Source organism: Stegodyphus dumicola, chromosome 11 (assembly GCF_044657685.1).
Source record: "Stegodyphus dumicola isolate Sdum_Otavi_A_Nest chromosome 11, ASM4465768v1".
Classification (NCBI taxonomy): Eukaryota; Metazoa; Arthropoda; class Arachnida; order Araneae; family Eresidae; genus Stegodyphus; species Stegodyphus dumicola.
The window spans coordinates 129,904,983-129,930,347 of record NC_140778.1 but is presented as its reverse complement, the minus strand read 5'-3'; the positions used below and the strand labels follow the sequence as shown (position 1 = coordinate 129,930,347).

General features: G+C 33.2%; 1 protein-coding gene across 2 annotated transcripts in view; it reads left to right on the top strand.

The window, feature by feature from the left end:
- Positions 1–25,365, top strand: part of LOC118202108 (glutamate-gated chloride channel-like) — a 410,115-nt gene that overhangs the window by 307,373 nt on the left and 77,377 nt on the right. For both annotated transcript variants that reach the window (XM_085827212.1, XM_085827213.1), the window contains exon 3: positions 9,054–9,121. In XM_085827212.1, the coding sequence (XP_085683338.1) occupies positions 9,054–9,121 (68 nt within the window). The remainder of the gene's footprint in view (positions 1–9,053; positions 9,122–25,365) is intronic.

The window sequence follows — 25,365 nt, the reverse complement described above, 5'->3', positions numbered from 1 at the left end:
AAAAAAGCCTTTACTTCGTGAAAGCAAAATGGCCTCCAAAAAAAACTAGCAGGTTGCTGTAGCAGGGTTGGTCGCCAAAAAATCGCCAAGTTACCATAATCCGAATATTCACCGAAATACCTTATACCACGAAGGCATGCTAAGAAATTTATAAAAAATATCGTTATCATTAAATACAAGGTGTCTGAAATGGAACTATCACGCTACCAGAAGCATCATTTACTTCCAGTTCTGTTGCAAAACGTCAGCTACAGAATGTCACTAAATCATGTGTACAGCTTTAGGTATTAATGCTGTATCCTATGATAGTGTGAAGGTTTGGTATTTAAAGTTCCAAAACAAGACCTATGAAATTCAAGAAGCACAGCGGTCTGGGCCGTCTACTGATGTGGATGAGGCCCGCTATGAGAATTTGTGGAAGAAGATCAGTGTGAAACTTGCTAAAGAGTTACACGCTATTACCATGTGCATTAGTCGGGCTATGCATTGCATAAACTTGATGTACAAGCTTAATCGCTGGTCCCGCATGAGCTGTCTCAACCAGATAAAGGCAGACGTGTTCGGGCCTGCACTAATCTGCTCCAGTATCAAACGAAGAACAAAATTCTGCAACGGATTTTCACTTCTGATGAAAAGTGGATTTATTTCAATAACACAGGCCGAAAAGGGGGTTGGTCTGTGCCCGGTGAGCCCGTCGGCAGCCTCGCAAAGCATAATTTGACTAACAAAATTATGATGCTTTGTATCTGATGGGACTGCCGTGGTCCAAACGAAGAACTATGTCATTCAAAAGCATAGTGCTCTGCCCAGCTCTGCTCGGCAGTTAATAGTGCTCTGCTCGGCAGTTAATAGTGCTCTTCCCGGCTTATCCCCGCAGACTTCTATCTGACTGGATCTTTATCCAGACTTCTATCACTATGGAACCAGACTATGGAACCTATGGACTATGGAACCAGACTTCTATCTGGTTAAGGGAGTCATCAGGATTATCACCGATGTCAATACAATTACAGACGTCATGGCCGAAGCATGACGGAACAGGTCGATGAACCTGGCCAAGGCCAAACAGTAGGACATGACCTACTCAAGCTTATGTAAATATTCAATCTATTAATGTAAACTAATTCGTCAACAACGGACAGAGTTGACAAGTTTTAATACTAACTCATCTAGATGTATGTAAGGTGTATTGTATTGTGTTGTAAATGTTAATTATAATAAAGGACAAGTCCACACATAGCAGTAATAGGCGGTCTAACTGCCTAGATTACTAACGCAGCGACCAGAATGATTTCAAGACCAGTAGTGCCTTATCTTGATGTGGCAGAGCCGGTTAATGTCCCAAACACTAGTTATCCCCGCAGAGTATGTGGAAAAAAGTAAAACCCTCGACAGTAAGATGTACAGAGGGATGCTAGTCCGTGTTGACGCTGCTATAAAGAAAAACGTCGAATTGAGTTTCGGCGCAAAAAAGGTAAATACTCCATCAAGATAATATAAGACCACATGTATCTGCATTCACCGGCTAGACTCCGTACGGACTCGAATGGGATCTTTTGCCACACCCACCATATAGCCCCGACATCGCTCCTTCCAGCTTCTACCTTTTCTAACACTTGCAGTTACATCTTGCTGGTGCTATCTTCCACTCCGCACAGGACGTCCGAAATGAGGTTGATCTGTTTTTGGACTCGTAGCCACCAAGTTTCTGGACCGAAGGCTTTGAACATTAGGGGGCCCAATCGCCAAATCCTGGTTCTACCAAAACGTTGGTAGAAAATCATAAGCTTGAAATTTTCTTTCGATTTGTTTTTTATGTTCAACATTTTGCAACAAGAATGTATTTCTAGAAAGGTCTAGAAACTTAGTCTCACAGCCGGAATACGGATGAGGCAAATGAGAAATTCGACTTAGGGAAGCAATTAAGATTAAATTTCCTCAATTCATTTTAAAGAAGAAATTATGATTCTTAACTTTAGACTATATTGTTTGACTTGCCTTGGTAACATAAACAAACTTTAAGAAAATTATCGCTGTCTGAATTGAACTGCTAAAACGTTTTGCAAAGGCTTAAAACAAACCTTTATATTTTACAGAATTTAGAACATAAACGAACTTCTTGTGCTCACAAGATTAGCCAACTGCTGACAGGATGTTTTTCCGTTTTTTTTTTTTTTTTTTTTTTTTTTCGGTACAAGTAAACATGAGCCAGTTAAACGATTTATGTAACGACAAGCTAATTAAAAGAAAAATTATTTTGATGCTGGAGATGTAAAAAAATGAGCACTGCCCTAGCCAGGGCTCGAACCACGGACCTCATGATACGCGCCGAGTGTGCTGACCGTTTCCAAAAATTTCATCATTCATCATTTTCCAAAAATTTCATCATTCATCATTTTCCAAAAATTTCATCATTCATTATTTTCCAAAAATTTCATCATTCATTATTTTCCAAAAATTTCATCATTCATTATTTTCCAAAAATTTCATCATTCATCATTTTCCAAAAATTTCATCATTCATTATTTTCCAAAAATTTCATCATTCATCATTTTCCAAAAATTTCATCATTTATCATTTTCCAAAAATTTCAACATTCATCATTTTCCAAAAATTTCATCATTCAAAGCTATCCTCCTCCGACTCACACACAGGTACCCTTTAGAATGTAAGCTTTTAGCCTAGTACATTAATAAAGCGTTTGGCGTTAACATTTATGAATAATGTAGTATTACACCCTGTTTTTTGTGCTCTGAATTTCTGATACTCACCAGCGATGGAGCGGTAAACTCGCTGAACACTGGTAATTCATTTCGGATACGAATCCTGGCGGTGAGTTGGCTGCTTTGGAGATTTCATAATTTTCCCACGCATGATGTAAATACAAGCCAGTTCCCTTAAAAAATCCTTCACGAAGGCATTTTTTACCGTAGGCAGGTAATCCTCTCGTTCTTTGTCTTAATCAATCAAACCAAGCAAATCTTTACGCAGTCTTAAGCTAAATAGTTGTGATAGACATATTAGTTTATGAACTACTATAATTCCCAGAAATCCTAAATAAAAATGGTACATTTATAATGAACTGTTGAAAACAGCTAAGCCAATTAATAGAAAAAATTCTTTTCTATGATATTACTCCATTAGAAAGAAGGACAAGAGATATTTTTTTGTTTGTTTTTTGTATGTTTTGTTTGTTTTTTTCAATTATGCTAATGTATTTTTCTACTGAATCGTTTGTGCTCAAAGACTGTAACAATTTCTTTTAAATTATTCATGATATAATCGTGCGTTTTTCTTTTCACTAGCTCGCTTGGCACACAGAAAAAAAAACTTTTTCATAGACATCATTTTTCTATTTTTAAGGTGGAAAAATCATGTAGTGAAAAAAATAATACTCTTTTTTTTTATTATTTTTAGGCATAAGTCAGTAAAATTTTCCTCGTTAGTAATTAAGAAATACAATTAACCTCTCGAGTTTTTACAAAAAAATTTAAGTATTTTAAATGAATTGGAGATAACGAATATCTTTATGATCTCCAACGGGTCTTTTTGAATTGAAGTTTTCCGTATCCGATCGTCGATTAGGCAATAAATTTCAATAATAGAATTATAAATACTAAAGTGCGTTAATTAGATGATTAAATGAGAGTGTAAATTTTGAACAAAAATAACAAATAAGAAAAAGCAAAAAGGCTAAAAATCCTGCCAAGTACACATTACATAATAGCGATACTGCGGCTTTACCTTAACTTGGATACGAGCAAGTTCCCCTTCGAACGTTTGCCATGAAAGCAACCTTTCCTTCATCAGACATCCTCGTATGCTTTGCCATAACCCACATAATCCAAACCCATCCACAAACTGACCCTGAGTAGCGGAGATCTAAAAACACTAAATTCCTTTGGAATAGCATCGGGAAATTAAACAAAACTATATTATCATACTACATTGTTAGCATTTCTTTCGCGTAAAATTTGCCTTTTACTATTTTGCACAGTAAATTCTTTCATTGAACGACATGTATGGTTCAAGTATTTTTTCTATCGCAATTACATTTCATTCGCCGCACCTGTAAAGCTAGTTTCATTTATTATTACAACTGGAATAGTTACAATTATTGCTGAACGAATTAAGCAATTAAGCCTCATAGTTTAATCATCTGTCCACACCAAAATGCAAAGAGATATCGCAAGACACATGACTTTCTTTCTGAGTTGTTGTATTATTTATGTAAAACAATTAAATATAATGTTTAATATCCAAGGAATAAAAATCTGATGTGTACACCACATGACTTCTTTGTACGCAATATTAAATTATACGCATTTTTTCTTGCATTTCATTTAAACTTATTGGATTGAATTAAATCTACTTCGCCGACAGCGCATAAACCACAATAAAATTGCATTCTTTAAAATTCACTCTCTTTTTTTACTTCCTTCTACGAAGTAAAAAGGAAGTATTGTAATCGCGAAAAGATTCAGGCAGCATATTTCAACGAAAATATCCATTTTGACCGCTATCCAACGCATTTTAACGATGTTTTTGCGTAATATCTGTACGTAAGGACAGAATAAAATACTCTTTTCCTTCAAAAAAGTTATAAAACTGCTTTAAAATTAATTCTGAAGAGAATTTTTCGTGGCGTCTGTACGAACGTATGTACGTACGAGCGTACGTACGTACATATCTGGCATAACTCAAAACCGTGTAGCCTCAGAACGTTGAAATTTTGTATATATATAACATGTAGATAACATGTAGATGCATAACATGTAGATGTGCACCTCGTATTTTGGTTGCAATCGGCCGCACCAAACGTATATAAATATATTTACTATATATATATTCACTCTGTTACCCGGCTCAGTGATCTCAGGTTCTTTACACTTATATGTTTGTAAATTGTACATTTTTTGCTTTAAAAATGATTGTATTATGTTGTTTTTATCTTCTGGTTAAGGTTTTTATGCCTTCAGTAAATCTGTATGCAATATTTTTAGAATTATCAAGAATTTTAAAGTTGTGTAAGTGCCGCTAAGCCTTTTTTTAATGGCGGCCATTAATGTTTACATTTAAAACAGGAGACTACTGGATTTGTTTCCAATCTAGACAAACTTAGCTTCGCAACAACAAAGATAACACATTCACTTATTATTGCCAATTAAATCATGCTTAATTCTTTCTAGAATTTTTTCTAGGAAATAAGTGTTCAAGATTTACTTCGTAATTTTTAATATAGATATTTTGAGTTTTTATGTATTTTTGCCTTCTCGCGAAGTGAGAACTGAATTGATTAAATGAGAAATACTCAATCGTCTGTGAAAAACTGTTTCTTTTTTGTTTTGTTTTGCTTAATTTCGTTTATACATCATTCTAACTTTATTATAGTATTTGAATAGAACATGTGGCAATTCTATAGATAATTCTATTCTTTAAATGATATACATTTTGTGCATTATGAGTTATAATATTAAAGAAATATATAAGTTAACTGTTATATAATTATTGGATTATATAACAGTTAACTTAGTTTCCGTTATATAATTATTATATAAGTTAACTGTTATATAATTATTAATATTGTTAAGTGAATCTAGCACCAGAGTGTCGCTATGGTAAACAACTACTAGGCTGAATTTTAAAGAATGCATTTATTCTACTGTGGTTTATGCGCTGTCGGCGAAGTAGATTTAATTCAATCCAATAAGTTTTAATGAAATGCAAGAAAAAATGCGTATAATTTAATATTCCAATATAAGGAAGTCATGTGGTGTACACATCAGATTTTTTACCATAGCGACACTCTGGCGCTAGGTTCACTTAACACTATTATATTTCGTTCATATTATATCTCAGAATGCACAAAATTTATATCATTTAAAGAATTATCTAATCGTTTCCACATGTTCTATTCAAATACTATAATAAAGCTAGAATGATGTATAAAAGAAATTAAGCAAACAAAACAAAAAAGAAACAGTTTTTTACAGACGATTGGGTATTTCTCATTCAATTAATTTAATTCTCACTTCCTGATAAGGCAAAAATACATAAAAACTCCAAATATCTGTATTAAAAATTACAAAATAAATCTTAAACACTTATTTCCTCGAAAAAATTCCAGAAAGGATTAAGCATGATTTAATTCGCAAGCGTTATCTTTGTTGTTGCGAAGCTAAGTTTCTCTAGATTGCCAACAAATGCACTATTCTGGTGTTTCAAATGTAAACAAGCAATGGCAGCCATCAAAAACGTTATTAGGCTTAGCGGCACTTAAACAGCCTTAAAATTGTTGATAAATCTAAAAATATTGCATACAGATTTACTAAAAGCATAAAACCCTTAACCGGAAGATAAGAGCAATATAATCATTTTTAAAGCAAAATATGTACAATTTCCAAACATATAAGAGTAAAGAAACTGAAATCACTGAACCGGGTATCAGAGTGGATATATATATAAATATATTTATATACGTTTTATGTGGCCGATTGCAACCAAAACACGAGGTGCACATCTACATGTTATAGCAGTCCTATATACAAAATTTGAACGTTCTGAGGCTACTCGTTTTTGAGTTATGCGAGATACGTACGTACATACGTTCGTACAGACGCCACGAAAAATTCTCGTCAGAATTCATTTTAAAGCAGTTTTAAAATTTTTTGGAGGAAAAGAGTCTTTTATTCTGTTCTTACGTACAGATATCAAGCAAAAACATCGTTAAATTGCATACGATAGCGGTCAAAACGGATATTTTCTTTGAAATATGCTGGCTGAAACTTTTCGCGATTACAATACTTCCTTTTTACTTCGTACAAAGAAGTAAAAAAGGGAGATTTACAATTTTGAATTTCATTACAGAAGAATTAAGACAAATTGTTCAGACTAATTCTAAGGTAACTGATGTCGATATACAAAAAGAGGAACTAATTTTCGAAAGTTTAATTTCTTTCCCAGATTCTAAAATAACAAACCATAATATACATGTATATAAACATATATGTATTACAGTATAACAAATTTTTATTTTAAAACAAAATTATCGCAATCTTATATAGACAGCCCCTGCATCGATGAGGATTTCCAAATTTTCAACTGTGTTATAATTAAATAATTTAGAATAGTTCATCAGCTAATTTTGGATGAATAGAAACGCAGTGGCTTTCCATTGGGAAGAGGATTCAGTTGAATATGATCTACCTCTTCTTGAAAACGTTCAATAAGATTGTATTGCGTTTCTCTTCCTATGTTTATACATTTTTTTGGTTCACATTTCTTTTATTCTTCTGAATTTTGAGTGATTTTTTAATATTTTCAGGAATTTTGAAATTTTACTCGTCTTGAATTTCATTTTTGGGGGGATCTTGTGGATTTGGTTCTAAATTTCGTGCTTTTTGTCTATATATATTCATGTCATTATATACATATGTATATTCATATATATATGTTTGTATATATAGTACTCGTATATATATGTGTGTAAAATATACAAAATACGATGGCTTTTCTCTACGCGAACCTCTAATTAACTTTCCTCAATTTCAGGATCTTCCCCCTAGACCAGTACTTTCGAGAACATTCGGGCATGTTACGTAACCGCTGCTATAAATGAAGAGTTCGCGCCATTTTAAGTCAGACTGCTTTTCTCCGCCTACCGCAGTAACATCTTTTTGCTGACGCTCTGTCGTTCAATAAGATATGTAATAAGATTACATATAGATCAGTCAAGATTACAATGAATAAAAATATGGAGCAAAAAAGTTAAATTCTTCTGTGTCGTTATTGGATTGTACTCGGCCACAACAATGTCCTGATTCTGATGACCAGCTTCGTCACTTATGTGCCCGACTGCCAAAAATTACATATATATATATATAAATATATACATATTCATATATATATATATATACATATTCTCATATATATACATATATATTTATATATAATTTACTAAAGAAATATTAATTATATTATCTCCTGATATAAATTTGGTAGAAGTATCTAAAAAGAGTGAACCCATATGTAGGAAGAACTAAGTGAATTTAAGATCATACAACATTTGATATATTTATATATATGTCACCGTGAAAGACCGAAATTGGAGAATGTCGACTTTCACCGGAGAATATCAACATTCACCAAATACGCCGGTAAAAGACCGAATATTTCACTACATTCTTGTATATTCGGACCCTCACCGGTGTATGTCGAGAATCACAGATATGCTCTGGTGAAAGTCGAAAAGAGAGGTTATAAATTGCCATAATAATTTAAGTTGTTGCAATAAATAAGATTTGAATCACATAATTTAGTAAGTTTTTTATCACAGTTATTTTATTTTCTAATTTAGAACGTACTATATAATTAAGTTTTTAACTTCTATTGTTTTCCTTTCTCATTTTGAATGTATTGTGTGTTTTAGGTTCTCATGTTCTTATTTTAAGTCTCAAGTGCGTTGATTCGCGACTGAATTCCGGAGAAGAAAATATAATATTGTTATACGTTCACCATTAGTACATGGTGAATGTCGACATTGACCGGTGTAAGACAGAAATAAGAGTATTTGGAAAATATTTCGGACATACACCAAGAGACTATGTGAATGTTGACATTCACCGGTGAAAGTCGGTGAAAGCCGGTAATTCTCCAGATTTCGGTGTTTCACCGTAACATATACATATTCATATATATATATATGTACAATTGTACATTAATCTTGTAGATTATATATTAATAATTCGATATAATAAATATTATATAAAATAAATACCATATTGTATACTAATAAATCGTAATATACATATTCATGTATATATATAATTTCATTTTATATATATACGAGTATATTTATAATTGCATTATATATATATATATAATGATAAGTTTAAGATTCAAGATAATCAGTTTTAGCAATTATTCCAATCCCAGAACGCAAATAGTGAATGTACCTATATAATACCAATCGGATCGCCATAACGAATTTTGCTTTAAATCAACTTGGATAATTTCTATAATCATTTATTAAAACTGATCTTTTTCTTTTGCAGATGGCCCAGCAGTAGTCCGAGTCAATATGTTCATCAGAAGTATCAGTAAAATCGATGACGTTAAAATGGTTAGTGCGCTCCTTATCCCATTTTAATTTTTTAATGTAAGTGAGATGAGTGTATGTAAACACTATTTAATTAATACATCAATAAACCATAAAATGTTCATAGAAAAATATTAATACAAGAATTTTAAGTGTGAGATATTTTTGCTCATAAATCTGCTCGAGGGAAATACATTAAATGAAATGTATTGTTACCAATTTTCGTACATAGATAGATGATTTTACTGCAATCGTTTGCGAAACTGCTGTATTTTGTTGTGTAACGTAACATAAAAAATCCAGAGAAGCGAGCTGTGCCGGAAAATTAAGAATACGGTCGCAAGTCCATTTAACATTGAGTAAATGGGTATTTCCATAATTTGGCGAAGTATCTCCAAACGTCGCCAATCTTGGCGACTATTGGCTCCATTTTGGTTCGGTTCCTGTATCACAATATAAAATTGTAATTGAACAGATCTAACTGATCAGTATATTAGATGCAATGGTTATTCGACGCTCATTTTGCCTTCCAGTAATTTCGAGAAGCAGAAAGTACTAAAAATATCTCAGCGGCTGGGTGAAAACTATAAATGGCTGGAGACAGAACATCTGCTCTCAGTAGTTGAGGTTAAATTAGTGTTGTTGCAAGTTGCTAGTTTAGCGTGAACTGAGATATCTCCGGATTATCGTTCCCTTTAAGTACACTTTACGTTGAGTTGTGTTTAACGTTCTTTTGAGTTTGAAGCGTAACGACTGATTGTGCTCTGTGATACTGTGAACACCTGTACGAGTATTTCTGTGGAAAATTTCAGTGATTTTTTCGATAAGATAAATTTTATTAAATTATTTATTTTATTTTAAAACATAAAAAAGAAAATATAAAAGATAATTATTTAAAAAGATTATCAAAAGATAATTATTTATTAACAAAAGATAATTATTGTTATTTGTTATCAAAAGGTAATTATTGTTATCAAAAGATAATTATTTTTATTTGTTATCAAAAGATTACAAATAATTATCTTTTACACATAACAATACTTATCAAAAGCTAATTATTGTTATTTGTTATCAAAAGATAATTATTTTTATCAAAAGATAAAAAAAATAATTATATAAAAAATAATTATCTTTTGATAAAATAAATTTTATTAAATTATTTATTTATTTTATTTTATTTTATTTTATTTTCATTTTGTGACATTTTAATCAGACCTGTGGGCATTTAATCTATTATTACGAACCCGTACGTACGCAACAATATTTAATTCTGATCTACGTAAAGTATCAAATGGAAACTGTTGAGCTGATGTGCAGATATCTAATGTACAGTAACACAAAAAAGATATGTTAATTTATCTAGGTTAGAATTCCAGATAGGCTCGAAAATTCATGATCACAGAATTTGGCCAGTAATGAGCGCTTTAAAGCTATAAGTCGACTTCTGTCATTAATCCTGAAGAAACTAAGCTTCTTTTTTTTCCGGGGTAGGGGGAAAAGGTACTTTCTTTTATTGCCAAAAACAAAAGAAAAAGAATATTTGTAATAAAAGCAACTGTATCGGGTATAACTTCCCGAATTCATTCTGAAGAAGTGAATCTCAGATACTATTCTTAATCAAAAATATTTTATAGGATTTTTATTACTATATTTAAACATGAAATGAGGACAAGGAAGCGTAATGATCAATTACAAATGTAAGACTGTTATTAGGACGTTTCAAAAATATCCTGATCTCTTTTGACGATGAACAATCTTTTTAATGGATATCAACTGAGCTCTTTCATGAGCAATTACTTTTCCTTGGAAATTTCATTCCTCGAATAAATAATAAATTCCAAAATGGGAGATCACATTCAACCTTTACTAAGGAAAGTATAATAATAGTTCACTAAATTGAAAGAAGCTGAATCAAGGTGGAATTACGCAATTACGAGGAGATTTTTGTAACTTGAAAAAGACTGCAATTTATGAAAGTTATTTTGCAGTCTCCCATTCCAAGTATAATCTTTGAAAATTAGCGAAACAAGAGACATAATACTTCATAATGTAAATTTAATGAGCAGTATAATGAGGTATTTACAATCACTGAGATTGTTCTCAAATTTTTAAATGATTTTGATAAAGCACGCAACCCAAATTAACAAAAGCATAAATAATTAATTGTCTATTGAAGGATAATTATCGGCTGCAGTAATAAAAAAATGTTTTTCAGTAGAAAACACCGTTTTTCCACAGCCCGAAGAAAATATATATTAACTTGAAAATAATATAGGTATCATATAATTAAGATATACCACTTTATATATATATATATATATATATATATGTCATAATAAAAGCACAAGGAAAGGACAGAACACTGTCGAGGCGTAATTAGATCCATATTGAAGACGATTTTGATTGCGTAGTATGCTAGTAATGATAACTTGGTAATATCTAAAGAACTTGGCAGTCGAGGCAGTTTTAATTCCATTTTTATTTGCAACTGATATTTGTGGCCACAATCACTTGGCACTCTAGTCGTGCCTTTCCACAGAATATTTACATTTTTGATATGGTTGAGATAGAAAGCAAGCCAGCGAAATTACATCTTAGCACAGTAGAGAGCAAAAGCTGAAGTGCGTAGTTATCAAGGATGGAAGCATGGCGAAGAGAAAAGTTTTGGTTTACAAAGTCAGTTTCAGTTCCCAATTATTACGTCATCAGAGCTGCGCGGGCCATAGTGTGATCTAGAAATGACGCAATGCAGAAAAGTTATTACGATTTTAGAATAGAGAGGAAGAATTAATGTTTATAGTTTAAACTATAATTTATATGCAATAATAAAATTCCATAGTCAAGAAAGCACTAAAAATTCTAACTGTATGTTCTTTTCATTTTTAATGGCGACGTTCTCTTATTTGAAAGTACGTGGAATTAAATCCACAGCCCCGTAGTCAAGTTGTTTTTCCCGCCTTTTCTACACGTACAGTTATAGAATCTTCTGGAAATATTTAAAGCGAACTGAAATAGCTGACGAGGCTGACGTCATTCTTGGAAGCTCCGCCTTTCCAGAGGCTATAAAAGGACTCGCAAAAGAATATCGGGGCTTTTTCTTAAATGTCACGATGCAGTAAACTTCATACAGAAAGTTATTAGTAATTCTTTTTATTTACTCAGGATATCTGATTTTGTAAGTGCTATTTCTCCTGAATAATAATAAATTGATCCTGTTTTTTTAAACTTATCGTCTGATAATTTAAGCTACGACTAAAGCTGGTACATCACATATATATATTCAAAGTCGATTTTTAGCCCAAAAGAGCATTAGCTCAGAATAGCTATTAGTCTCGAAATGGCATTTTGAGTTGTATCACTTTTCAAATTGTTGCCACCAAATACTATTATCGCCCTGTATTATATTTAAAGAAATTAAATAATGAAGAAACTACATGAATGTATGTTTCTGGCAATGTGAAAAAAGAGCGCTACCTAGAGCCATCCAGTTTTGAATACGTATTTCTCCACACGAATATAAGCACCTGGAAGCCTGAATTTTGAATTTCGGATTTGTTTTATTGTCTGCTTCATATTCTATACAACTTTAACGAATTTTTTATTAGCAAATTCTACGATTTCAAAGCGAGCAATGGCAACACTGTACGGAAAAAACATTTTTATCTCCAGCGCGCAAGGTATATATATTAGGCAAGGAAATTATAACGATATGCTGTGTTTAAACATTTATAGCCCATTTGGTGCGCCAACTGACTTATTTCACTATTTTACTAAGAATTTCAACTGTAAAGAAATAGCTGCCTCATTAGGCTTAGCACCACTTCAACTTTTAAACTGTTGATAATTCTACAACTATTTCATGCAGATTAACTAAGGCATAAAACCCATAACCGAAAGATAAGAACAATATAATTCAATCACTTTTAAAGCAAAAAATTCACAATTTACCAACATATAAGAATAAAATCTGAGCTCACCGAGCAGATATATATTGCAACGAAAAAGGAATGTGCAGAATTGCATATTATAGCATTACCAAATTTCAACGCATTAAAGCTACTCGTTTTTAACTTATGCCACATATATACATAGGTATGTACGTTCAGATGTCACAAAAAAAATTCTCTTCTTAATCCATTTTAAATCCATTTTACAATCCGTTTTGGAAAAAATCTGATGTGTGCACCACATGACTTCCTTGTGCAGAGTATTAAATTATACTCATTTTTTCTTCCATTTCATTTAAACTTATTGGATATGATTAAATCTACTTCGTCGATAGCGTATAAACCACAATAGAATAAATGCACTCTTTAAAATTTACTATATTTGTTTACCAAAGCGACACTCTGGCGCTAGGTTAACTTAACAGCGTTATATTTCGTCCATATTATAACTCAGAATGCACAAAATTCATATCATTTGAAGAATTATCTAATCGTTGTCACATGTTCTATTCAAATACTATAATAAATCTAAAACGATGTACAAAAGAAATTAAGCAAACAAAACAAAAAAGATTGAAGTATTTCTCATTCAATTATTTCATTCTCACTTCGCGACAAAGTAAAAATACATTAAAACTCAAGATGTCTGTATTGAAAATTATGAAGTAAATCTTAAACATTTATTTCCTCGAAAAATTCCAAAATGGATTAAGCATGATTTAATTCGCAATAATAAAAGAAGGCGTTTTCTTTGTTATTTCGAACCTTACTTTCTCTAGATCGGCAACAAATCCACTAGTCTGCTGTTTCAAATGTAAACAAGCAATGGACGCCATGGAAAAATTTATTAGGCTTAGCGGCACTTAAACAACTTTTAAATTGTTGATAATTCTAAACCTTTTTCATACAGATTTATTAAAAGCATAAAAACCTTAACCAGGAGATAAGAACAACTGAATTCAATCATTTTTAAAGCAAAAAATGCACAATTTGCAAACATATAAGAATAAAGAAACTGAGATCACTGAGCCGAGTAACAGAGTGTATATATATATATAAATATATATATATATATATATATATATATATATATATATATATATTTGGTGAGGCCGATTACAACCAAACTACGAGGTTCACATCTACATGTTATAGCAGTCCTATATGCAAAATTTTAACGTTCTGAGGCTACTCGTTTTCAAATAATGCGAGATACACTGAAGTGACAAAAGTCATGGGATAGCATATGCAAATATACAGATGGCAGTAGTATCGCGTAGAAAATGTATAAATGCGAAGTGCTTTGGCAGGGCTTTCATTTGTGTTCAAGTTATTCATGTGAAGAGGTTTTGACGTGATTATGGCCGCACGACGTGAATTAACAGACTTTGAACGCGGAATGGTAGTTGGAGCTAGACGCATGGGTCATTCCATTTCGGATATCGTTAGGGAATTCAACATTCCGAGATCCACAGTGTCAAGAGTGTGCCGAGAGTATCTAATTTCAGGCATAACATCCCACCATGGACAGACCACCTGCACTTAACGACCGAGACCAGCGACGTCTGCGTATAGTTGTCATTGGTTCACAGACAAGCAACACCGCGTCAAATAACCGCAGAAATCAATGTGGAAGGTATGAGGGACGTGTCCGATAGGACAGTGCGGCGAAATTTGTCTTTCTTGGGCTATGCCAGCAGAAGACCGACTCGAGTGCCTTTACTGACAGTACGACATCGCCTGCAGCGACTCTCGTGGGTTCGTGAGCATATCGGTTGGTCCCTAAACGAATGGAAAACCGTGGCTTGGTCAAATGAGTCACGATTTCAGTTGGTAAGAGCTGATGATAGGGTTCGAGTGTGGCGCAGACCCCACGAAGCCATGGACCCAAGTTGTCAACAAGGCACTGTTCAAGCTGGTAGTGGTTCCAAAATGGTCTGAGCTGTTTTTACATGGCATGGACTCGGTCCTCTGGTGCAACTTAACCGATCATTGACTGGAAATGGATACCTTCAGCTACTTGGAGATCACTTACAGCCATTCATGGACTTCACGTACTCAAACAACGATGGGATTTTTATGGATGACAATGCGCCATGTCACCGGGCCACGATTTTCGCGATTGGTTAAAAGAACATTCTGGACAATTCCAGCGAATGATCTGGCCACCTAGATCGCCCGACATGAATCCCATCGAACATTTATGGGACATCATCGAGAGGTCAGTTCGTGCCCAAAACCCTGCACCGTCAACACTTTCACAATTATGGACGTCTATAGAGGCAGCATGGCTCAATATTCCTGCAGGGGACTTCCAACGACTTGTTGAGTCCATGCCACTTCGAGTTGCTGCACTTCGCCGGGCAAAAGGAGGACCGACAAAATATTAGGAAGTATCCCATGACTTTTGTCACTTCAGTGTATATACGCATGCACAGACGCCACGAAAAATTCTCTTCATAATTCATTTTAAATTAGTTTTACAATTTTTGGGAGAGAAAAGAGTCCTTTATCCTGTCCTTACGTACAGATGTCACGCAAAAACATCGTTAAATTGCATAGATAGCGATGAAAATGGATATTTTCGTTGAAATATGCTGCCTGAAACTTTTCGCGATTACAATACTTCCTTTTTACTTCGTACAAGGAAGTAAAAAGAGTCCTTCATTCTGTCCGTACCTACAGATGTCACTCAAAAACTTCGGTCGAATGAATTCGAGAGAGGTCAAAATGGATGTTTTCGTTGAAATATGATACACGAAATTTTTCGCTATTACAATACTTTTTTTAGCCTGTCAAATTGAACATTAAAAACGCGAATATTGATTTACATTTTCAGTGTTGATTAAATGGCACCAATGCAGTTCTAAATATTCCTCTGTATTCGATAACATCCTCTGTATTCAAAGGCGTAACTGACCTTTCATTCTGACCAGAAACTAATGAATCCGAGTCAGAGCCATGGCCTTATCATATATTCACTTACATTCTTATTTCCTCAGATTTATCCTAAAATATAAGGAGGGTTATGTATAAAATATAAAAAAGCTATTTTATTTTGAATACGTAAAATATTAAATGATAAATTGTTTTCATGCAAAATTATTTATTTTAGTCAGTAACCACTAAAATTACTTTTCTAATGTTACCATTTTCGGTACTTTTCTGTTGCGGGAACCGGATTGAGAAATGCATTGTTGCGAATTTTGTATATAGGTAAATAATTTTACTGAAATTATATGTAAAATTGCAGTATCTTTTGTTTAGTGTAACATGAAAATCTGAAGACGCGAAGCTTTGCCGGAAGAATAAGATTACGAGGGCAATTCTATTTAACATTGAGTAAATGGCAATCCCGCTAAACTGGCGAGATTTCACCAAACTGGCTATGGGTTTGGCGACTAATTTTTGTCGCCAAATTTGAAATCGCAAAAAGTCCGCAAACTCTGCGGCCATTTAGTGATATTTTAGTCCTATCCCTTGTAATGGATATTGCAACTGAATAATTGCAAAAGATCCTATATGTAACTGTAACTGTATCCGGCCCTTATACGCCTTCTAGTAATTTTGACAAGTGGAAGGTACTAGAAATTTGTCGGCAACCGGGAGAAAACTATGTAAGACAGGGCAGAACATCAATTTCTCAGTTGTTGTTTAGTTCAGAGTGAATTCGAAACACCGAGATATCTCCATGTCAGTTTCGCTCGTTAGATGCGCTTTGCATAGCGTTGTGTTTGACGTTCTGAGTAGTTTCAAGTGTAACAACCGATTGCATTCTGCGATACTGCGCAGAGATGTACGAGTTCTTTTGTGAAAAGTTCCAGCACTGTGAAGTGTTTCATTTGGTAAACTAAGTTTTATTAAGCTGCCATCGGTTCTCTCCGCATTTAATCAATTACGAACCCGTAGGCACAGAACAGTATATCAGGCATGTATGCACAAATGTATACATGGACATACATGCATACATACATTGGTACAGACAATTCGACAGGCATTCCTACAGACAGATATCAGAAATGCATGCATACATACATTCATAAATGCATGTATATAGTTGATAGTTGACGGGGGACGTGTGCACCATCTCTTTACCGTAATGGTTAATTGGCATATGCAACACGTCCACCTCTATCTTGAGCCAGATGGGCCACACAGGCGCCTCGCACCATACACAAACCCAGCGACCAGGCCATCCAGGTGGCAGTCCAAAAGACCAAAGAAGCCCCCAGAAGCATGTTCACACCAACCGCCCGGGCCTAGTATTTATTGAGTCAAAGTTCAACAAATACATGGCCAGACAAGGGCTAAAAAAATAAAATAAATAGATAAATAAAGGGTACATTTGAAGTTTTGACAAAGCATAAGATTACAAAGGTGCAAGTGCCAGTTTTGAATAAATACTAGAATCACATAGACATAATTAGAACAAAACACATACAGATAGCGATAACAATAGAAAATGCATGTATATATATAAACATGGATACATAGTGTTACGATTTTGGTATTTAAAAAGCTAATGTTAGTTCAATTATAAATTAAATGGTTTTATTTCTCGCGCAGTGCAGCGCGTGACGAATATTAAAAGAAAGCTAAGCCGGAAAATTGAAAATACAAGAGCGCGTGCATTAAATAAATAAATATCTCTTTTTGATTTCGAGAAAGTACTGGAAAATTCTAGCGCGTGATTTTAAAATCTTATAAAAGGAGGAAAACATCTCAGTTTGAAGTAGTTGCTTAGTTTGTTGTTGTTTAGAAAACTGCTCTTGTTGATTGTAGCGAATTCGCGGATTAGCGTTCTTTAACTGTTTTGAATTACGTTCTATTGGACATTTGAGTAGTTAAAAGATAACTACTGTGAGGTATTCTAATACTGCATGATAATTTGAGAAAATTTAAGCATTTTTGTTGTGATAATAATAAACTTTTGTTCATTTTTCATTGGACTTGTGCATTCATTTCATAACGAACCCGTACGTACGCAACAATACATACATACATAATACATTCCTAATCCGGTCCCGGTAATGGAAAACACCCATCTTCCGAAGGTTTAGATGCCTATATAGTGAAGAAAAACAGTAATAATAATAGATATGATGCAATATGTGTAATAATATATGATATTGTTACGAAATGCCCAGTCACGGTAAGATAGCTTCCCCGAAAGGCGGGTTAAGGGTTACTAGAAAATAGCAAAGGCAGGATTGGGAGATTGGCACAAAATCGTCCATTTGGCGAAAAACTGGCGACATGCCGTAGACATGGATGGAGAACATTCTAAAACGAATTCCTACCGGTTTGGATCAGAATGTTCTCGAAGACAGGACAAAAGCTGTATAAACCCTGCCTGTACGCGGAGTAGCAGTATATCATAGTCCATCGTCGAGTTTTATCTTGAGTGTGCCGAGCTCCGAGAGCGATCGACCGAGTCGGGAGCTGTACTTTAGTGCTTTGGCATGAAGCTTTCTTCACTGTTATACCCTGAAAGCCTGAAGGCTGTGCTGCTGATGGTTTCAGCGTGTTTGGCATAGCTTTTGACGATTGTAAACGTGTTTTGAAACTGTCCTGAGTAATACTGGCTAATAAATCGAGTTCTGTTTATTCATCAAATGTCGTCATCAATCACTCCACATTCACGAACCCGTAAAACGAACCAATATTATAATATCATATGATGTAATAAATAGGTGTAAAAAATAATAGATACGATGATAGTTACAATCGGCTAACTATTTTTATACAAGAAATTAAATACCCACTTTTAACACATTATTTGCACGCATAACGCAGTATTTGTTAAACAAAAATAAAGACAGAGCTTCAAGCAATAAGAAGCAAAATACCATTTAAAAAAAAAAGAAAAGAAAATCTGAAATGTTTCAGATTTTAAATTACGTCCAAAGCGGCGTTTTTTTAACATTTTGTGTGTTACATTTATTTATTAAATATCACGTTCTCCGCACTTAAACCATAAAATTCAGTTCAACAGCAATATCGCAAAATAGTTTTAAAATAAGCATATCTTTAGGATTTCCGATACAGAGACTCACGCCGCTGGAGATAAAAATGTTTTTCTGCACAACGTTGCCATGGCTCGCTTTGAAATCCTTGAGTTTGTTAATCAAAAATTCGTTAAAGTTTTACAAAATATGAAATCGATAATAAAACAAATTCCAAATTTCAAATTTGGGATTTCAGATGCCCATATTCGCAGTAGGATTACGTCATTCAAAATTCGATGGCTCTATTTACCGTTGTTTTATCACAATGCGAGAAATATACATACATTTATGCATATTTTTCATTATTTAATTTCCTCAAATATAATGCAGGACTCTAATATTTTGTGGCAACAGTTTGAAAAGTGAACCGACATTTATAAAAGTCCAACGCAAAATGCGAAAACGAAAGTAACAATCCTTCGGGACTCAAATCCCTTTGCACTAACAAATTCCATAAAATTGTGAATAATATACGTAACTCTAACTGCCTAAACAAATAAATAACTTCCTAAACTCATTCTGAAATATTTACTTATCCGGGCACAACTTCCATTTATAGTAATTTATTCCAGAGTCCTTAAATCCCATAGTAGACAGAGTTTAACTTCTGTGATAAATTTTAAGCAGCATGTGTTTGTTTCGCTCGAAGTTTGAATAGTTTTCTAAGGCAAGAAGTTTATTCTCAGAAAAGTCTACTCTAAAGTTATCTTCTACTTAGGATTGTCTGACCTGTACTAGATATGTCTGATTCCGCAATAGCAAGATGCTATTTATAAAATCCGTAAATAAGAAAACTACTGTTAACCTGATTTATATATTAAAGTTGTACACATGCCCTGGGACTGAACAGTTGCAGCATCAAGACTTTTCATAGACAAAAATAATAGTGTACTGAGATATATTTAAATTAAAGCTGGGAAGAATTCTAAATTCTCAGGAATTTGAATTCTAAAAAGTTTTCGAACTTTCGAAAAAGTTCTCTAGAATTCTTCATATAAAAATAAAGAGAAAAAGAAAAGAAGCAACTGTATTATTTTGAATCCAAGCCGCAGTAGGATTTTAAACTCGGAAAAGTGGGAAAATAATAAGAAATAATAATTATTTTTATATAAGAATTGAAATTTAGAAATGTTTTTGTATACCTGAATGATTTCTAATGTAAGTGTAGAAAGCTAATTAATGTATTGAGAATCTTTTATCTCGTTCCATATTCCGACCCCTATGAGACAGAAAGCACAAATCATTTTAATCACCTTTGCACAAATCATTTTAATCATCTTTGCACAAATCATTTTAATTGCAATTTATAATATCTAGAACAGTGGTCATTCGTATGACCGCCAGGCTTTCTAGTATATTATATATAGAGAGAGATTTTGTCAAAATTACAAATTTTTGACTAGCATACTCTAGGAATTGGAAGTGAGCAGTTTTCGAAATAAAGCATTTTTATCTCCAACGCGCCAGACTGTTGCCACTCGGAAGAATGAGTGCGAAAAATTAGTGTTTTCAGAATTCTTAATTAATATCTCGGCTGATTTAAGTCATACGAAGATGGCAACAGTCGAAATGGCTTCCGAAGAATTTTTGGAATCGGGAATAATGTATTTAATATTTGGCAATGCTATTTTTATTTCATTGTAAAACTCAGAAATTTTTTATTAGCAAACTCTGCGATTTGAAGGCGAGTAGTGGCAACACTTCTCGAAATAAAGCATATTTTTATCTCCAGCGTGCGAGACTGTTGCCATTCGGAAAAAATGAGGCGAAAATCAGCGTTTTCAGAGATTTAAATTAATATCTTTGATTTTAGCTATTTTGTTTTTTGCAAAAAAGTGGACGTGGACCTTTCCCTGTACCCAGAAGAGAGTTGTAGAAAGTTTGGTAACGATAGCTACAGTAGTGACTAAGTTAATCAATAACAAACACACAGACATTCTTTTTTATACATATAGATTATCAAATTCTTTCTAAATTATGAAACTAACATCTATAGCTAAGCAAAAACACTGGCACAAACAATGCGGAAAAGCATTCGAAAATTACTTTGATCTTAATTCCTTTGAATAGAACAGAATATACGTTATCTCGTCAGAATATGCTATCATTCGATGCTTGAACGTTTAAATAACTCTCTTTAACTAAATCTCCAATTACAGAAATCTAAGTATCGTGTATAAAGATTTCATAATTATATTTGGCAACATTCATTTATCAAAATGTTTTATGTCTTGGGAGAATTCAATTTCCAAAACATAAAAATAAAACTAAATTACAAAGCTGAAGTTCTAGATCATCACATTTTGTTTCAAGTATTTTATTAACACATGAGACAAGTTATGATGGTAGTAACTTTTGTTCTAGAAGACATAAAATGCATGAATTTCAGTTCACAATTCACTGAATGAATAAAAGGAAAAGCGCAATTAGAGAGTAACAAAAGAGAAATACGAAATGAGAAAATAATTCAGCGAAAGTTGAGAGGTTTTAACGACGGATTATTTGTTAACGTTCTTACTAATTAACGCAATAATTTCAATTCTCAAGTCGAATTTAGATGCTTGTTAATTGCATGAACAAAAAGCATTTAGTGGTTTTAACTGTTTTGCTTTTAGAAAACGCTGAAAATTATTTCTGTTATTCCTTTGAGTCAGTGTTAATGATAGTTTTTTGATAAAGCCATATATTGTTTCGAATAAGAATGCTACTTTTTGAAAATTATCTCTTTTGGGTCTGCTTTAAATCCGTTCTAATTAAGAAGCACTATTTTTGTAAATTTAATTGTTATCCAAAAGTTTTCCCCTTTGGAATTATTATAAAATTATTTTCGTGTATTTCAGATTATGCGGCTGAATCTAAATTTTTAAAAAAAGCATTATTCCTTGATGATGTTTTCAATTAAAATTTCTATTTCATTTCAACAAATGTTCGGCTTAATCATTTTAATTGTATATTCCTTTTTTACCACTTTTTCAGGAAACTTGTTACTGTTTTACAAAAGATGTTAAGCTGTGCTATTATGCCGATCAGAAATAATTAATAAAAAATGCTGCATGTTTTTTGAATTTAAGAAGAAAAACGTTAAGTTTCTTTTTAAAAAGTAACAAATAAACTTAGCTGCATTAGGAGTTTTGGCTTTGTCCATTGCATATCTTCCTAATGTTATAAGGTAGTTCTCCCGCCTTCTTAGCATGCCTTCGTAGTGTGGTGGTCTGCACGCTGGGCGCGTATTCTAGAGGTCCGTGACTTATTGCATATCTTCCTAATGGTATAAGGTAGTTCTTCCGCCTTCTTAGCATGTCTTCGAAGTGTGGTGGTCTGCACGCTGGGCGCGTATTCCAGAGGTCCGTGACTTTGCCTATTGCATATCTTCCTAGTGGTATAAGGTAGTTCTTCCGCCTTCTTAGCATGTCTTCAAAGTGTGGTGGTCTGCACGCTGGGCGCGTATTCCAGAGATCCGTGACTTTGTCCATTGCATATCTTCCTCATGTTATAAGGTAGTTCTCCCGCCTTCTTAGCATGTCTTCGAAGTGTGGTAGTCTGCACGCTGGGCTCATATTCCAGAGGTCCGTGGTTCGATTCCCAGCGAAGGCGCTGCTCATTTTTCAAGTCTCCTTCTTCCAAAAAAAAACTAATGTCTCTACAATGGCACCCGAACTAAAAGGATGGTGGATGATGATACTCCACACCCAGGATTTGGCGACTGGGTCCCCTAAAAACCCCAGTTGCCCTTTAAAAGGGGGGGAGTACATAAGCTATTTCTCCCGCCTTCTCAGCATGACTTCGTAGTGTGGTGGTCTGCACGCTTGACGCATATTCCTGAGGCACATAATTCAATTCCCGTAGAAAACGTTGCTCATTTTTCATGCTTCCAAAAAAACCTAATGTCTCTACAATGTAACTAGCAGCACGTTCGGCTAGCACTCACTGATCCGTAGTTCAAATCCTGGCGAAAGGTAGGGTTTCTTACTCAAAAACCCTTTATTTATAATATAATTAATAACCTCAAACCTTTATTTAAACACTATATCTTTCTCTTTCATTCGAATGTGCGTGAACTAGAAATTAACATTCTGACAGGAAAACGGAAAGCAAGAAGCACGGTATAGATCATTAACATAAAATATCTGGTTAATAAAAATAAATAATTACTCTACATGGCATAGGTGAATTTTTGACTGCTGTACTACTGTTACTACAGCAGTACTTTACCTATAAATCGTAAATTCAGCAGCTTCATTTCTATTTAAAACATTCCATTTCTTAAATAAAATTAATTAAATAATTAAATCACATAGGTCATTACAACAAAACGTATTCAAAATAATTAAATAATTATATCACATAGGTCTTTACTACAAAACATATTCAAAATAATTAAAAAATTAAATCACATAGGTCTTTACTGCAAAACATATTCAAAATAATTAAATAATTAAATCACATAGGTCTTTATTACAAAACATATTCAAAATAATTAAATAATTAAATCACATAGGTCTTTACTGCAAAACATATTCAAAATAGTAGCTTCATTTCTAATTAAAACATTCCATTTCTTAAATAAAATTAATTAAATAATTAAATCACATAGGTCTTTACTACAAAACGTATTCAAAATAATTAAATAATTAAATCACATAGGTCTTTACTACAAAACATATTCAAAATAATTAACTAATTAAATCACATAGGTCTTTACTACAAAACGTATTCAAAATAATTAAATAATTAAATCACATAGGTCTTTACTACAAAACGTATTCAAAATAATTAAATAATTAAATCACATAGGTCTTTACTACAAAACATATTCAAAATAATTAAATAATTAAATCACATAGGTCTTTACTACAAAACGTATTCAAAATAATTAAATAATTAAATCACATAGGTCTTTACTACAAAACATATTCAAAATAATTAACTAATTAAATCACATAGGTCTTTACTACAAAACGTATTCAAAATAATTAAATAATTAAATCACATAGGTCTTTACTACAAAACGTATTCAAAATAATTAAATAATTAAATCACATAGGTCTTTACTACAAAACATATTCAAAATAATTAAATAATTAAATCACATAGGTCTTTACTACAATACGTATTCAAAATAATTAAATAATTAAATCACATAGGTCTTTACTACAAACAATCTTTACTACAAAACATATTTCAAATACATGTTGTTGTTGTTTTGACTTATCTTACTTGTCTGACAGAAACATCAGAAGAATTCCACGAAATTCGTGGTGGCAAGAAGAGTAAGATTGAGCCTGTCGTTGGCAACAGTCTTGAGCACCATACTGGTGGCAATACGACTTTCCTCAGTTCCGCCCCAAATTTCGATGGAAAGCACTCCCGGGGGTGTGTTCGAGGGTCTCCCAACTCCTTCTTCCTTACCATCATCCTCTCGAGAGGACTTTCGGCTAGCCCCCGTGCCGCATAGACATTATGCATTTACAAATATCCATACCTTCTCCGGGATTCCAACGCGCGCAGTTAGTGGTACGGCAGTTAGTAGTTACGGCAGTTAGTAGTTAGTACGGCAGTTAGCGTCGCTTACCACTAACCAGGATCGACGGCTATTTCAAATATATTAACAGAAATATGCAGGCAGTATATTGATTTTTAGTAGAATCATTAGACAATGTCTCCGAAAAATTCTTTTTTGACAATTTAAGCTCCTTGTTTAAAGGCATTTTTATTTTCTGTTTCTCTGTATTTACTCTATTCAAAGTTTGCAAACAGTTATATTCAAATGTATAGATTTAGTTTATTTACTTGTGCCTTTACTTTTATGAAAACGGTGAAGCTTAACAATTTTCCATTTCGTTTTTCAAGTTTTTCAGATGTTGAACATTTTACTTTACGTATGGTTTTCACGAAGTTCCCTCTTACTTGTAGTTGCTTTCGCTTTCCTTCAAGTACTGCCTTTTCGCGTCATTTTAATCTGAGGATTTTTTTATCATTTCATCACTTGACCTTTCCACCTTCGCCTTTTGATACTAATATTTGGCTTCGATTTCTTTAAGCGCAAGAAATCCTTGTAACCGTGAGTTCTGAAAAAAAATTGTTCAGTTTTCAAATTTGTCGCTTATTTTGATACAGCTTAAGAACTACACTGCATTTTAAAATGATTGGGATCTAAAGGATCTTCCGCGTCAAATAGTGAGATTAGTTCCATACTAGCGTAAAAGTTTATAAAAAATTCAACAAAAACACGAAAGATGTTCTGGAAAATCCTTTATTTTTAATATGCTTTTTCTCTCTCTTTTAATACTAATCTCTTCTTCTTTCTTTAGGG